Source organism: Acomys russatus, chromosome 10, assembly GCF_903995435.1.
Source record: "Acomys russatus chromosome 10, mAcoRus1.1, whole genome shotgun sequence".
In the NCBI taxonomy this organism is placed as follows: Eukaryota; Metazoa; Chordata; class Mammalia; order Rodentia; family Muridae; genus Acomys; species Acomys russatus.
The window spans coordinates 12,514,172-12,530,271 of NC_067146.1; the positions used below are offsets into that span (position 1 = coordinate 12,514,172).

The 16,100-nt window shown below is 44.9% G+C and overlaps 1 protein-coding gene across 1 annotated transcript in view; it reads right to left on the reverse strand.

Moving 5' to 3' along the window:
- Positions 1-16,100, reverse strand: part of Strip2 (striatin interacting protein 2) — a 40,485-nt gene that overhangs the window by 11,865 nt on the left and 12,520 nt on the right. Inside the window, exons 5-17 of the mRNA XM_051151813.1 lie at positions 15,519-15,639; positions 14,766-14,834; positions 14,495-14,601; positions 13,766-13,893; positions 11,977-12,180; positions 10,633-10,868; positions 10,316-10,381; positions 9,991-10,054; positions 9,204-9,275; positions 4,809-4,883; positions 4,177-4,274; positions 3,601-3,727; positions 1,168-1,268 (exon numbers count right to left, since the gene is read on the reverse strand). Of these exons, the coding sequence (XP_051007770.1) occupies positions 1,168-1,268; positions 3,601-3,727; positions 4,177-4,274; positions 4,809-4,883; positions 9,204-9,275; positions 9,991-10,054; positions 10,316-10,381; positions 10,633-10,868; positions 11,977-12,180; positions 13,766-13,893; positions 14,495-14,601; positions 14,766-14,834; positions 15,519-15,639 (1,468 nt within the window). The remainder of the gene's footprint in view (positions 1-1,167; positions 1,269-3,600; positions 3,728-4,176; positions 4,275-4,808; positions 4,884-9,203; positions 9,276-9,990; positions 10,055-10,315; positions 10,382-10,632; positions 10,869-11,976; positions 12,181-13,765; positions 13,894-14,494; positions 14,602-14,765; positions 14,835-15,518; positions 15,640-16,100) is intronic.

Here is a 16,100-nt window from a genome sequence, read left to right on the forward strand (position 1 = left end):
CCATGATGATAATGGACTAAACCTCTGAAACTGTAAGCCAGCCTCAATTAGATGTTTTCCTTTATAAGGGTTGCCTTGGTCATGGTGTCTCTTCCCAGCAATAACACCCTAACTATGACAGGCATCTCCCTCAGTTACTTTCTACCTACTTTTTTTGAGAGAGGGTCTCTCACTAACATGGAGCTCAGTGATCTGGTTATGCTGGCTAGCCAGTGAGCTCAGGAATCCACCTTCCTAGTTCTGGGATTACATATGTACACCACCACACCCAACTATTTATGTGGTTATAGGGGTCAGAACTCACATCCTCACGCTTGTATGGCCCTTTATTGACTGATCCATCTTTTTAGGTTTACAATCTTGTTGTTCTTGAGCAAACCAACTCACCTATCTAACTTTGTCTCCTAACTGGTGAGATGAGAACAAAACTTGTACTCTCTCTTAGCATTGTGAATGTTAAGTGGAATTATTAATGTAAAAATATGTTTTGGGCTGGAAAGATAGTTTAGCTCCTAATGCCAGCACCAACACTGAGTTCCACCCCCAGGACACATATGGTGAAGAAGAGAACCTATTCCTGCAAGTTGTCCTCTGACCTTTACAACATGCCTTTGACATGTGTGCACCCATACACAGGCACGAACATAAAAATTCAAAAAGTAATGCTTAAAAAGGCATATTTTAAATACAAATTGATCTACCCAAGTAAAGGTCTATTATTTACCTTTGGTTATAGATTCTAAAACTTCCCCTGGTGGTCTGGTGGGCAGGACTTGACTCTCTCATCATCATGAATTTTGCATAACACTTTTTGTTTACAAAGCAGTATAACTGGTCCAGTTACTGAAGCTTACAATTTCTACTAAGAGCAGAGCTGTTCACACAAATGGGCTGTTGTATAGCACAAAGATCTCCTATATCCGTTCATCTTGTAGCTTTATTTCAAAATATTTTTCAGGTTTTGAAATGATTAATTATGGAATCTACACGAAGAGAAAAACTCACATATTCCCATCAGTTAATTAACACTTCAAGAAGACTGAACTGAACAGAGAAAGCTCTAAGAAAGGAAGGACTAAGGGTGTCAGAAGAACTGAAAGGTGCAGAGACGTAGGAACTCCCTTAGTTATGCAAATTAGCACCCTGAGATCTGCCTGGAGTCCATACCTGTTTTTGGCAGTGATATAGGACAGGACATTTTGATTGAAGAATTTCAGGATCAAGGGGATGCAGTTGGCAAACACTAAATGCTGTGACACATATTCAAACTGAATTAAAAGATCAGAGCAGAAAGGTTTGCTTATTTGGGGGAAGATATGAAACATGTATATATAAAAAAAAATGGCAGGGAAGTACAAATATAACAACATCCATTCCTAAGAATATCTACTGTCTACTGTGTTACCAGTCTGTCAGGTTCTGAAATGGGCACACTCATATTTGGCCAGCCTATCTTACATACAGACTATCTTATACCCTATAGTGGATGCTACAAGTTCTTGGTCAAAAACACACATTAAACACACTAGAAAGGAAAGCATAGCCCAAACAAATAGCGGGATCTCTGTGAATTTTGTTCCTAAGCTCAGTGGGAAAGAAGGTCTCCCCAGGGAGCTGGCTTCACACCAGACCTCTGGCTCACGGTGTTTTGACGGTGACTGATACAGCAGAGACAGGTGCACTAACTCTTGGCAGCTGCTAGCACTCATGAGGCTGAAGACAGCACAGCGTAACCACTGGAGTGCAGGCCTCAGCAGCATGTCCAGTATATGGCGTTCTCTCTAATACTTAGAATACCCATGTACCAGGGAATGAACAAACAAGAGACTCTTCAGCCAGCAGACACCGCACTGAGAAACCCAGTCTGTCTCTGACGAGATAAACACCAGGACTTGGGGCTCCATATGGTTCTCTTAAATCCAAATGGGGTTTGTGTCCAGGAAGACCTAGCTGGGTCATAAAGGCAAAGTTACAGAGCTTGTTGCCCTGGATTCTGTTTATGACGCACCAAAGAGCACCAGAAAACAAAGGTGGTCTCCAACTTAGAGACTCGGAATGCGGGGACAGTACAGAAACAAGGTCGAAAAGGTGGAGAGCTGTGGTGTTTTAAACCCCTATCTCTGTGTCATCAGCAAGAAGTAGCCATGGCAGAAAGGTCAGCTGCTTTCTCTTCCTCAATATGTGGTTAGAGGTGGGGAGTCAGCCTCTGCCACAACCACTTCTCCCGGACGCCACCCAAATATATTTTCCAGAGTTCCAGACAGAGAAGCCAGCACATGCCTATCAAAAGACAGGAAGCTTTAAAATGTGAGCCATGCTCAGGCTCTGTCAGGACTTTATGACACGGCCAGGCCCATCAGCATATCTGTCATTTGGCTATACATCTATCTACTGTTTACCAAGAGAAACAATGTCTCCCATGCAGTCTGCTCTTTTCAATCCTGATGCTGGTCAGTAAACACTGCAGGAAGCCACAGTCACTGACTGGGTGGGCCTTTCCTGTTCGCTGACTCACTCTTCTATCAGGCTTTATTTTGAGTGCTTAGGTGGAAAATAGGGTAAAGCCTCGGGGCAGAGATGAGAAGGCTTTCTCAGTCCCACGCTCTCCCTAGAGTAGAAGCATCCATTTGCTTGTTTTGGGCATGCCAACAGCACCAAGGCAAACAGTGCATATGATGTGCTTACATCTTACAAAGCTTCTGTGAGCTGCTCATCCTTAAGGAATCCTTATTTTATCCATTTTTTTTTTGGTCGGGAGGGGGCTGGTAGGGCTTTTGGGGTACTTTTTCTCTAGTTGTTGTTTTGTTTTGTTTCGAGGCAGAGTCTCACTGTGTAGCTGTCCTGGAACTCACTCTGTAGACTAAAATGGCCTAGAACTCACAGAGAGCCTCCTACCTCCTGAGCACTTCGGCTTATCCCTATGTTATAGGTGAGGAGACTAGGGTTAAAAGTCAAGACTTTGCTTTCCCACACTGTGGCTTCACATATCACTAGGACTTCTCTATCATGCCCACTCGGAGGCAGAGCTCCAGCAACATTTAATTACTTTCTAAAAGTCCTCTGCTTGCTCTCCTTGAATTGGTTCTTTTCTTCCCTGGTAACCCCCCCCCCCCATTTCCTGGATAACATCTGTTTCTCTGGGACTCAGGTTAAATGTCACCTCTACCTCAAGTTGGCTTAGGTATTTCTACAGCATCCAGTGCCTGTCAGTATTACAGCACTCTACAATTGGACTGTATGGCTTGTAAGAGCATGAGCCGTGCCTCATTTAGAATTAGACCTCAGATGTCAGAGAAGTGCTCTGCACACAGCTGTGCAAGATGCCCGGTGACCTCTCAGGAATGTTTGAATGGATTCTGACTGGCTAGTACTCTTAAGAATCATTCCCCAGGCAGACTTTGAACTAACTTACAAAGAATACAGACTTTTGCCTCTCTCTAGGACAGCTCCCCACATCCCACTCCACATCCTCACCATACTCTCATGCTACAAGCAGCTGGGCTTTCTAACCAAGGCCAAAGGCAAGGCTCAGCAGTACAAGCATTCCTGTGCTGCCCCAGGGCACGAGGAGCGGATAACCCAGAACTTCTAACTACTCACCTGGTAGATATGGTTGAGTTTGAAGTGTTTGAGAAGCAGAAGGAGCAGGGCGGAGATACTCTTTACAATGATCTCCTTGTGTCTGTTCACGTCAATGCCTAACTTCATGCTCTGCAGAACAGTTATGCTACAAGGGAGAGAGGTAATGAAAGGAGGGCTAGGAGGACAGACCAAGTAGTTGGGCTAGATTTTATATATACAGTCTATACGGTTAGGACTTAGGAAACCTGATTTTCTGTGCTAGAGAACTCTCCAAAGTTCCCATTTACGATTCTGCCCAAGAAAAAGCTTTCGTGATCTCTTTGCTGATGTATCCTCTCTTGGGCAAACTCATCCATTGGCACTGTCTCCCCATATATACAGCAGCAAGTCACTAGCACTGAGGTTTTCTGTTGGACCCTAGTTCTGTGTTACACAGAGCTCAGTAGAAGCCCCTGCAGGGGACAGGAGGTATGTGTGGAAAAGGAGAGATTCCTCTGAAGACAATTCCTATAAGTGTTACTAAAGTGCAGTGGGACAGAGAAGCCCTGAAGAAAAGCACTAGTGTCTAGCAGCTGCCCCAGTGGAAGCACTCACGGCATCTCCTCAGGCAGGACATCTGCCAGGATATTGATAGAGTCTGTCTTAGCCTTGGAGGTGGGGGCTGCAGCCAGCAGAATCTTAAGCAGAGCAATCTGGGAGATAAAAAAAAAGAGGAAACCCACCCTTGTCTATCCCACTCAGCAAGACACAGGGTCTTCCAAACCCCTCTAGTCCAGATGAAAGGCATTTCAAAGCCTTTATCTAAGATTTTCTTTCAGTGACTAAGCCTTGCCAGCATATAGGAATGCAAACAGGTGTTTATCCTGAGGCCTGTCTGTGATGCCAAGGAAGAAAGCCAAAGCAAGCTTCTGGGCTGTTTTGCTTCAGGGCTCTTCCTTCTAAAGGTAGAACATAACAGAGTGGGAGGGTTGATGCAGAGAGATAAATGGGAGAATAAGCCCAACATTCTCCCCTCTTTTTCTTCCTCTAACCCTACCAGCATCTCACCACTCCCATCTAGAAGCTGCAGAGACATGGCAGACGTTGGCAGAACTCATGGCTCTGATGCACCCAGGCCCCAGGAAAGGCTAGGGAGAATGGCACCTTCTGAGGAGCCACAAGGACCGTTCAGAATTCTGAATTCCTCTTGGTGGAGATGGGCAGTACTGGCCCAGCCAACTCCTTACCATGTACTGGGGGAGGCTGTACAGCATGCCCTGGTAGAGGATTTCACTTGGCGTTTCTGGTACCACCTCTTCTCCCTAAGGCAGAAAACACAGACTGTTTTCAGGTTACTAAAGGCTACATGTTGTTGGTTGGTGAGGGGTAGTAGGAACAGAGAACTGCGCTGGGAATCAGCTCTGGTATACTATCCTGACTGTATTAATGATTCATTATATGGTTTTGGATAAGTGACCATTCCTCTTTAGGCTCTAGTTTTTTCTTTGAGCTGGCTTAGATGACTTCTGCTATCTTTTTCTGGTCCCAACTATTGATGAGACTGGTTTCCCCAGTATCTGCAATAATCACTCTTTCTTTCTTCTTCTTTTTATTTATTTATTTATTTATTTATTTATTTATTTATTTTTGTTTTTTGAGACAGGGTTTCTCTGTGTAGCCTTGGCCATCCTGAACTCACTTTGTAGACCAGGCTGGCCTCGAACTCACAGCGATCCACCTGCCTCTGCCTCCCGAGTGCTGGGATTAAAGGCGTGCGCCACCATGCCCGGCTCTTTCTTTCTTTCTTTCCTTTTATTGAATGTCTATGATTTACACGTAATACACCAAAATCTCTCTTCTCCCCCCAGTAAAATAAAACAAACAAACAAACAAAAAATTTTGTCACAGGGGCTGGAGAGATGGCTCAGAGGTTAAGAGTACTGTCTGCTCTTCCAAAGGTCTTGAGTTCAATTTCCAGGAACCACATAGTGGCTCACAACCATCTATAATGAGATCTGGTGCCCTCTTCTGGCATGTAGTAGTACACGCAGGTAGAGCACTCATATACATTAAATAAATAAATAGATAAATAAATAAATAAATAAATAAATCTTGTCACAGAAGCTGTAGTGTATCACGCAGTATAGCCTTTTGTCCACATATGTTTACTTTCAAATGTTCATTGCTCCGAGTAATGGGTCTGGTTTGAGGCCCACACTATCGTTACCGGATCCCCACTAGGACTGCTATCAGCTATCCTGTTGTTGCCGTGTGTCAAGGGCATTCTTAATCTTTGAATCTGCAGGTCTGGCCCCTTCATATGTTCCAGCAGGTCATACATGGGGTAGATGTTGGGGTGAGGTTCATTCAAAGCCCTGGATCAGAGCCTGCTCTCTTGTCCTCATGGCACGGCCAGCTCTCCTGCTCCTGTGTCCTCAGGGCAGGGCCCGCTAATAATCTTTCTATGTCATACGCTCAATCAGGAGTCAGAACTTCAACCTAGGAGTTGGCTTAAACCAATTCCTGCTTTAGTGCACACATACATACAAAACCACCCTAGATATACATGGGTTTAACCTAAGCTATAATACATCGGACATACTGAGATAAGCTACACAGAGAGACCTCCCCTGGTGTGAGTCAGAGATCAACCAAGAACCATAGAGTTTTTCTATCATCTAGGAAGGGGAGAGGGAAGATAGATAGTGCAATAGGAAGGGTTATTGATGGAGTTAAGTAGCTCATGATGAGAGAGACAAGATGAGTACTAGCAAGGAAGACTTTAAAGGGTTGGGAACTAATTTTCACCCTCTCCAGTATCCTCATCAACATCACTTTCTGACTAAGTGCCCCATGTGTACCTTTGCCTTCCTCATGACCCTAATGAATCCCTTTATTAGAATGGGACAAGTAGGGTTCTCAGATGCCCGAGGCAGCCCAGGCCTCACTGAAATCTTTGGCCAATACAGTCCTTTTTTCCTTGAGGTCCCCTATCACATAGTGAGAGTCACTGCCAAAAGACTTGGAGGCAAGGGGGAAAAATTGGGTCAATGGACACAAGTCTTACTTAGGCATTCAAGAGAGCCTGGTGAGCCTAGCATGTGCACCTTCCTGCTCCCCAAAAGGCCTACTACCTTCTCTCTCTTCAACCAATCCTCTCACCCCAGAGCCCCTCAAGTTGCTGACTCTGCCACAGAAAGACAGAGTAATCAGAAAGATATACTACAGGGCTGGAGAGATGGTTCAGAGGTTAAGAGCACAGTCTGTTCTTCCAGAGGTCCTGAGTTCAATTCCCAGCAACCACATGGTGGCTCATAAGCATATATAATGATATCTGGTGCCCTCTTCTGGCCTGCTGGCTCATATGCAGGCTAAATACTATATAAATAATAAATATATCTTTTTAAAAAAAAGACGTACTACATCTTTGGAATACCAGATCTGCCAGTCTCCTCTGCGTTCTGACATGTAAGGTAACTTCCTATGCTGAGAACATAAGCCAAAGCCTCTACTTGGGCTTGGGGGTTCCACAGTCCTTCTTTTTAAGGTTTATCTTTATTATTTTTAATTATGCATAGGTATGTGCATGTAGGTATGAGAGCAGGTGGAGTTACACATGGTTGTTAGGCAGCCATGTGTGAAGAGACTCTGCCCAGTGTGGCCAGCAAGGTCTGGCAGGCCTCGTCCTTCTCCCTGATCCCCTCTGCCATGCTAAACATCACTAGATTACATTCCTAGAGCTGGTCACTAGGGCCTATTCCTCATTTGTCTAATTCCTCCTCCTGAGGTGACTACCAAGGTCCAGCTATCAAAGTATTCAAGTCCAGCAATTGAAAGTCCCTTTCGGCTCACCTAATTGACATGTCCAATTAAAATTAAACACCTCATCCTAAGGCAGGGTTTCCCCTCTTACCTTTATAAACTGCCATTTGCCTATGGGTCCTCTCTATCCAGAGACAGTTCTTTGCTCCCTTCTGGGACAGACATCCCTGCTCTCTCTCCCTTGTTCCCTTCCCCTTCTCCCTCATCTTCCATCTCTTGTCTTTGCCTCTTACTCCCTGGACTTTGTCTCTCTGGGGCAAATAAATCTCCTTTGTGCTGAGAACTTGGTCTTGAGGTATCTTGAGTCAGCTTTTGAGGTTCCCTACAATGTGGGTGCTAGAAATTGATCTCAGGTCCACTGGAATAACAGAAAGAACTCTACGTGCTTAAGTATTCCTTCCAGTTTCTCTTGATAAAATCTATCAGACCTTTAGTTAGTTGCTTTTTTTGGATCATTGAATTTCCTTCCTTCCTTTCCTAAACAGGCTCTCATGTGGCCCACATTGGCCTCCAACTAGGTAAGTAGCTGAGGACGGCCTTGAACTCCTGACCCTCTGCTTCTGCCGCTCAAGTACTGGGATAATGCACACACCATAGTTTCTTTATGCTTTAGCATGATGCTCTCTACCCCACATCTTCTTGTAGCCACCATCTCACTTCTTTCTGTTTCCTTATGCTGTTACCTACTTGTTTTCTTCACGTTCCTTTTCAATGTACTTGGAACAAGCTTTCAGCCATTTTACTGTGGTCGTTCTTAACAAAGTCACCAATTACCTTAGTGCTGTCCAATGCAACAGGCACTTCTGTCCTTATCGTGTGCCATCTACCAGCAGCACTTGCGGCAGCCATCACTCCTTTTTTTAAGACTTGGTTTTTATGGTGTCAGACTTCCTTGGGATCTTAGCCTTGTCTATAGTTTTTACCAATATAACAAATCAATGACTCCCAAATTTCCTGAAGCCAGTCCTCTCCCTAGAACTAACTGCCTAGTAGTTCTGCATTTGTACTTAGTATGACCAAACTCCTCCTATATTCGAGGTGATACTTACTCCTGACTCTTCTCTTTGCCTCTTGATGTGCATCTAGTTGAACTGCAAGTCCTGTCAGCTATGCTTTCAAAAAATAACCCAAATTCATCTACAACCCTAGTCTAGGTCACTATCAACTTTCACTTTAACTGTTTTGAGATGTGTTAATGCCTCCCTTCTTTGTTTAGTCTAATCTTTGCACATAGACAGTGTTTTTAAAAACCTAATGTCTCTCCTCTGCTTAAAATCTCCAACAGTTCTCCTTTGTGCTGTGAATCAACTTCAAGCTCCCTCCCTCTGCTAGCAGGTTCTATGTAAAGTATTCCCTGTTCATCTGTCTGACACCATCTCCACATGTCCACCTCTTGCCCAGATTTCTTTTGCTGCCTCTTGCATTCTGTGCCCGCCCCTTCTACCCTGATTCTACTTACAGTGCTTTCTCCTCTGATGTTCCTATGGCTGGCCCCTTTCCATACTTCAGATCTTGGTTACATTTCACCTCTGAGACATCTCATCTACCCCAACTGCCCAACTGAAAACAATTTACAGATAGTTTTATGGTGCCATCCTATTTAAATTATCTTTATGGGATCTACCATTCTGTAATGGTCTTGTTTAATTATTTAACCAGTTTCCTTCTCTAACTTTACAACAGTATGGGGCCGCTGTCTTGCAGGACACACAAAGAGAACCTAACATGCTGGCTCAGTGCATGCAGAGTGCATGCTTTGTGACAGCACTGCAGACAGAGTTCTTTCTTCTCTCTCCTGTGCGCTGGATTCCTGGACTTACCAAAGACATGGGGCATTTCTCCAGCTCCTCCTCATTCTTCATCTGTATGTCTGCAATGGAGATATACTTGTGCTGGCAAAGATAAGAAAACACCAACAAGGGTTGAGAACCTAATTCACACATGTCCCAGTCTCCTCCTCAACTTTCTTTGTTCACAAGGAAATAGTCCATGGGTCTATCATCCCAAATGCACATAAAACTTTCAGAAGCAAGAATCTTACTGACCTCTGCATAATTAGCACTGAGGAGTGCTTTGTAAACAAATTCTGTATGTTAACTTTTCTGTATTTGTGGATACTAGCAAGTACTTAGTCATTTACCTTTGAAGTCCAAGGGGGAGCCAAGACCTTGGACTACTGCTCAGACATGTGTGATGTGTATGTATGTATGTAGCTATGACTCCACATTCTTTGTGTTTATACATACACTGGATATAAAAATTCCTATCTAATCTTTGGCCTTTAGAAGCTAGTGGTCTTATGAGGAGAGAGAAATAAAAAAAAAAAAAAAAAAAAAAGGAAGCAAAGAATGGGAAAGGAGAGAGAATGGCAGGAAGAGGGGACAGGGGCAAAAGAAAGAAATTGTCTTTTTTCATCCACCTGAATGCAGGAAACTGAGTTAAGCAGAGAGAGGCCTGACTTTTCTTAGTTGGCCAAAAGGCCTGCAGGAGGAGATGCAGAAGTCCTAAGTATATCTAGAAGAAGTCTACCCAGTACCCAAGGCAGTGGTAATCTGATTTGCTTTGATGGCTTCCTATGCCCGAAGAATGAAAGCCCACCCTCATCACCTGCTTTAGAGTCTTCACGCTCTCGTGGATGGGTCGAGGTAATCCAACCAAGGTATCTGTGTCTCTGTAAAAGACACAGAAAACCAAACCATAAACTCGATGGAAGAGAAGACTACCCATATACTCTGGGATCACAGGGACCACACGCGTCAGCATCTCCCCCTGGTAGCCTACACCTTCTTATGTAAGGTCACAAAAATGACAACAGCATGCAAGAAGCATTTCTGAAAATGAGGAGCTTATATCACACAGGCTAGGCTACTGGAGAGGATTCATGGCCTCCAGGATGGACTTCGTATCCAGTTGTGAATATCTAATCACTTACTGCCCCAGAGTGAATCCAATGAACTTGTTTCTGCTCATCTCCAAGAAGTGTTCAATGTCTTTCTGTCTGAGATGATGGTGAAGAGGCCAGTACCAGAGAGAGGAGGAAAACAGAACAAAATAACATTGAGAAAGAGAACGCCTCAGAGCCCAGTTCTTTCTTCTGGAAGGACTAGAGCAGGGGAAGAAGACAGAGGCCATCCTGGGGTTGGGATTACCTCACCAGGCTAGTGAACACTGAAAACGTGTGCTGTTCCACCCTGGCCCTTCAGTGACTGAAACCCCATTGCTCAGGATCCTGGGTGCCATTAAACCTACCTGACTTTTGGGGCCCAGGGAAGGCCTTTGGGAAAGGCCACCCGGTCAGCAGAGAGCGGTGTCTGTGAGGGTGGAGGTGGCACCAGAGGATCCTGTTCTAGCAGGTCTAACTCTCCATCCAAGGCTCGTTCTCCATCACCTGCAGGCTCGTCTTCCTCCTCGGTGGCTGGTTCCTCAGTCTTGAAGAGATCCCGTTCATTGTAGATGTCCAGGCTGTCTTGCTTGGTGAGGAGTTGCTGGGGGCGCATGGGAGAGAGGAAAGGATACAGAGCTCATGGCAGCCTCGTCTGAAGCCATTCTCTCTGGACCTCAGGAAACATGCGATGGAAAGCCATCTACTGTGAGAACACTGCATTATCCACTTCCACCTTAAAACTCACAAGATTCGGTCATAGGACAAGCTCTTGGGAAAATGACCGTGGCCAAGAAGCAGAGCCAGAGAGTACCAGTGTGATACCCAGCCAGCTTTCTGAAAGCTTCCTAATTATGCTCTGATTAGGCGAACATTCATTTAGTGTGCTTTCTGTCAGCACACACCAGCTGGCTGGCTGAGGAAGAGGAAGACAGAAGCTTGCTGCCAGGCAAAAAGAGAGTGAGTTTAGAATGTTAAATCTTATTGCATAAAGAAGAAGAAGAAAAAAGATTGGACAGAAATAGGCCAAAAAGTTAACAGTCACTGTCTCTGGTTGTTAAGCTTGTGGGTTATTTTTTTTTTCTCTTCAACACATTTTTATATTTGTTCTAAATTTTCTACAATGAGTAAGCATTACTTTATGAAACAAAAAAGAATGGTTAAAAAAAAAAAAACAGTCATACTGCCTACAGTTTAGACTGGATTGTGTGGCTCTGTTATCTTTAACTGGTAAACTCTAGTAGGTCAGATGAGTTCATTAAGATGTGCCCATGGCTCAATGTAACTCATTTAGAACTTCTCAAGACTGTACACTGCCCAGAGCCCTAAGTAGACATCTCTCAAACGTAAGCTTGTGGTCCAAGGCTAGACAGAATATGGTGGTGGCTCAAAATAAAACTTCTTGCTGCCAAGAAAATGGTGATTCATAATAGACATGAGATTTGCTTGATGCTCTTTTCAGGGTCCTCAGTCTCAGAATTCTAACTTAACTCATATTTAGGGTGCTAAGCAACTCAAGTCACTGAGGTCCAGACCAATAATTCACACATGGCCAGTGGAGGGGCCAACGGACAGACTCAAGGATTCATGCTGGCTACAGGGCCAACCTGGGTAGCTATTTACTGTCCTTTCCTACCACATCCATAACATCTTAGATTTTTGATTTTTTTAACCAGTTAATACCCCAATACTACTGTATGCTTGGTCCATACCCTTCGAGAACCACGGCGGCCCCGCAGCTTGGAGGGTGGAGGGGCCAGCTGAGATTCCCCCAGATCAAGAGTGTAAGAAGGCGGGGAGGCGGCACGCATACTCTTTACGACCTGGATACTGTCCTCAGCTAGTGGAGGCAGGCCCAACTCTGCACGCTTCTGTATTTTGAGAGCCTGCAGATGCTCAAATCCACCGAGGGTAAACTAAAGAGTGAAAAGGAAAGGGGAGGTTATCCAATACCAAATCCTCAGTATATTACATTTATGTATTTAGAAACACACACACACACACACACACACACACACACACACACACACACACACACACACACACCAGTAACTGAAAAAAAAAAAAAAAAGAGGCTACAGATTTCAGAGACAGCAAGGAGCAAGGGGTGGGTGCATGGAAAGTGTTAGAGAGAGGAAAGGGAAAGGGGAAATGATATATTATAATTTCAAAAAATTGTTATGAAAAAAGGAGAAAGAGAAGAGAGGAAGGGAGGACAGTCATAGAGAATAAAGTCAGAGAAACATGGATGGAAGGAAAGAACTTCAACTTCCAATTTCCTCACACTGCCTCTTGAACAAGGAAGCAGAAAAACATGAAGGAACAAACACGGTCACTACTTCAGTCGAAGGACATCTAGGGTCAGAATAAAACACAGCATCACTTATTGACCCAGGGCTGAAACAAGCACTAGAAATTAGAAGGGGCAGGGGCTCTGCTTTAAGAAACAGAAGACAATCCCCGCTTTGTTTTGTTTCCTGAGCAGGGTCTTACTGTGCAGCCCAAGCTGGCCTTACGCTTGCAGTTTGAGTCCTCTGTCTATCAAGTGCTAGTTTGCAACCATGCACCACCATCCTTAGCACAATCGTTCATTTTAAAAAATGTTCCTTTTGTTTTAATTAATTATTTGTTTTATTTCATGGGCACTGGTGCCTTGCCTGCATGTATGTCTATGTGAGGGAGTCGGATCCCCTGGGACTTTGAGCTGTGACAGCTGGGGGCTGCCATGTGGGTGCCATAACCTCTCATTTTAAGGAGGACATTCAGATGTTATGCTGTCCTAGAGTCACATAGTTTCCTCTGCAATCAAGAGATGATTCTCCTGATGAGACCCACTAAGAGGGTATGCTGTTCCTCTAGTTCTACAGGACGGGTGCCAGAGGGAGACCGTGGGAGGAAAGATCAGGTTGACTAATAAATAACAAAGTATTAACTATATACTTGTAAGGATGCTCATCCTCTATTGGAAGAAAAGGCATGCATTAATCTTTTTGTTTACTTTTTTGTTTTTTTGTTTTTGGTTTTTCAGGACAGAGTTTCTCTGTGTAGCCTTAGCTGTCCTGGATTCACTCTGTAGACCAGGCTGGCTTCAAACTCTCAGAGATGTGCCTGCCTCTGCCTCCCTGAGTTGGTATTACAGCCATGCTCCACCACTCCTGGCTGCATGCAGTATTCTAACATTTCATAATTACAAAAACAGGTACAGAATTGTCCAAAAGCCAGATTCCCAGTGGCCAGCTAGTGTGCTTTCTGTGAAACATTAATTCTGTTAGAGAAAGGTGCCACTGACACCATCAACTTAAGGAGTGATATCCATTAGACTCATCCAATAGAAACAGAGGCCTGATGATGCAGAGTGTGTGGTGGCTCCTGGAGGCCCTTTTGCTGTTCTTGGTTAGCTGGAGCTAATCCTGCCCTACTCTGCTGCCTAGCTTCAGCTCACAGAGACAGCTTAGAAGAGTCTGGCCAGGTAAGAGGGAATGGAGAAGCTCAGCAGCTCACCATGACCACCTTCCAGAGCAGAAGCAGAACCTTCTTTATTGGAAAGTGAGGGGCCAGGCCACTGCAGAACTTGGTGACCATGGAAAACAGCAGGAGGGCAAAAGGCTCTTCGTTGTGAGTGGAGAAGCCTGAGGTATAAAGAGAATCAAGAGAAAGTGAGATGAAGTTGCTGACATCTTGTCCTCACACCCCTGAGTCTGGGCACAGAGGAAGGCACTTGCCTCCCCTGAAATATTCCAGAGTACCTCGTCCTGTAAAGGAGCCACAGTGAGCCCCCAGAAGAAATTCCTTTAAAGGACAGGATTGAGCTACTGTGGTAAAATAGTGTACCCCAACCCCAGAGATTAAGGTAATGCTTTGAGGGCCATACAAAACAGGAAGTGACAGTAATGACGTGGCTAAAGGACTGGAGGTAGTTTGTGAACCACACTTCATTCTTTGCTTGCTTATATCAATAAATACATATTTTTAAATGCGTTCACATCTGATCCTTTGGTATTTAAGGCAATTCAACTCATTTCCCCCCATATGGGATTCATGATGAAATGAAAAGGGAATGACTATCTTCATTTCTAATCAAGGAAACCAAGAGACACAGGAGTGCAATCAAACCCAGTCCTCATGCCTTGTGCAGCATTTCTGTCTTAAAAAAGAAAACAAAACAGACATTCTGTTCCCATCCACCCTCAGGACTCTATGCACACCCCCTGCTCAAAAGCTATTTCTTACTCAGTTCAGTTCGGAAGGTCTCTCGGGCTGTCCTCCACCCACAGGGGTCTATTTCTCGTTCCAGTCGGATATTTTCCACCATTAGGTACATGACACTCAGCAGTACCCTGGGGTTACAAAAGGACCGTAAGAGATTCCCAAGACAGTTCCCAGCCTGTAGCCACAGACTTCAAAGATAACACCAGTGGGAGTCCCATCAGACAAGATTAGATAAAAGGTTAACATCCCACTCATGTCGGACACCCTCTGTCCAAAGCCCATGGTCACTCACCTGAGCTCGGTGCTGTCAGCAATGGAGACAGCTGGTTTCCGAAGGGTACCGCTAGAGGCCTGGTTGTTGCTGCCATGGAGAGGAAGGAAAGAAAGGAACCTGTGAGGCCCTTTTCTTCCCTGTGCTCTCTACAACACACAGACACCAGTATCTGCTATTCCTGGGGTACGTAGGCACTGGGAACCTGATCTAAGATAAAGGAACCCGCAGACTGCCCTTGCAACCTGGTAACTCCTCTCCATGGTGAACACAGGCAAGCGGTAGGGTCTGTGACATCAGAACAGATGTGAAATGGTATGACAAGTAATAAGCAGACTTCAGTGTATCCAAAACTCCTGCATGGCGGGTGCAAGAGAGAGAGGGGTCAGTGTGGTGGCAGCAGCAGATGAGGCCACGTCTGCAGCTGTAACTCAGGAGGGAAATATTAGGCACAATGACAGAAATTGGTCTATTCCTCTTGTGCTTATGATGGAAAAAGTTTCCTTTATGAATTCCAGAGTTGGGCTCAGCTGAAAAGGCGCTAGATTAAAAAGGCAACCAAGTCAGGAGAGGGCTGTGAAGCCCAGGGTTGTAGCCACTACTTGGTTCAACCTGGGGGAGGGAGAGCACAGTATCAGGAAAGAAACCTGGATAGAGGGGATCAGTGAGCTGTGAGTGGAGGTGTGAGTAGGCTCCGCCCCCACAGGGAATTCCATAGACAGTGTAAACCCTTCAAGAAAGTTTCTAAGCCAGCCCACCCCTAAGGCATCTCACTCGATTTCCATGTGGAGTAGCTCCAGGAAGGCCGAGAAGGTCCCCATCTGATAGAGCAGGAAGCAATTGTATCTGGACCAATGTAGCACATCGACCTCTGAATCACATTCCCCAAAAGTGCCTAGAGGATCAGACAACTGCTGTAGGATGGAGCTGGAGAGGGCAGGCATCCTGGGTCTTTCTACCCACGACATGATCTTAAAACTTTCCTAGGAGCTGGAGAGATGGCTTGGTGGTTAAGAGCACTGTCTGCAGTTCCAAAGGACCCAGGTTCAATTCCCAGCACCCACATGACAGCTCACAACTGTCTGTAACTCTAGTTCCAAGGGATCTGATGTCCTTACACCAATGCAAATAAAATAAATTATTAAAAAAAAAAAAAGCTGGGCGGCGGTAGTGGTGCATGCCTTTAATCCCAGCACTTGGGAGGCAGAGGCAGGTGGATCACTGTGAGTTCCAGGCCAGCCTGGTCTACAAAGCAAGTCCAGGATAGTCAAGGCTACACAGAGAAACCCTGTCTAGAAAAAAATGAATAAAAACAAACAAACAAACAAACAAACAACCTTTCCTAATACTTTACAG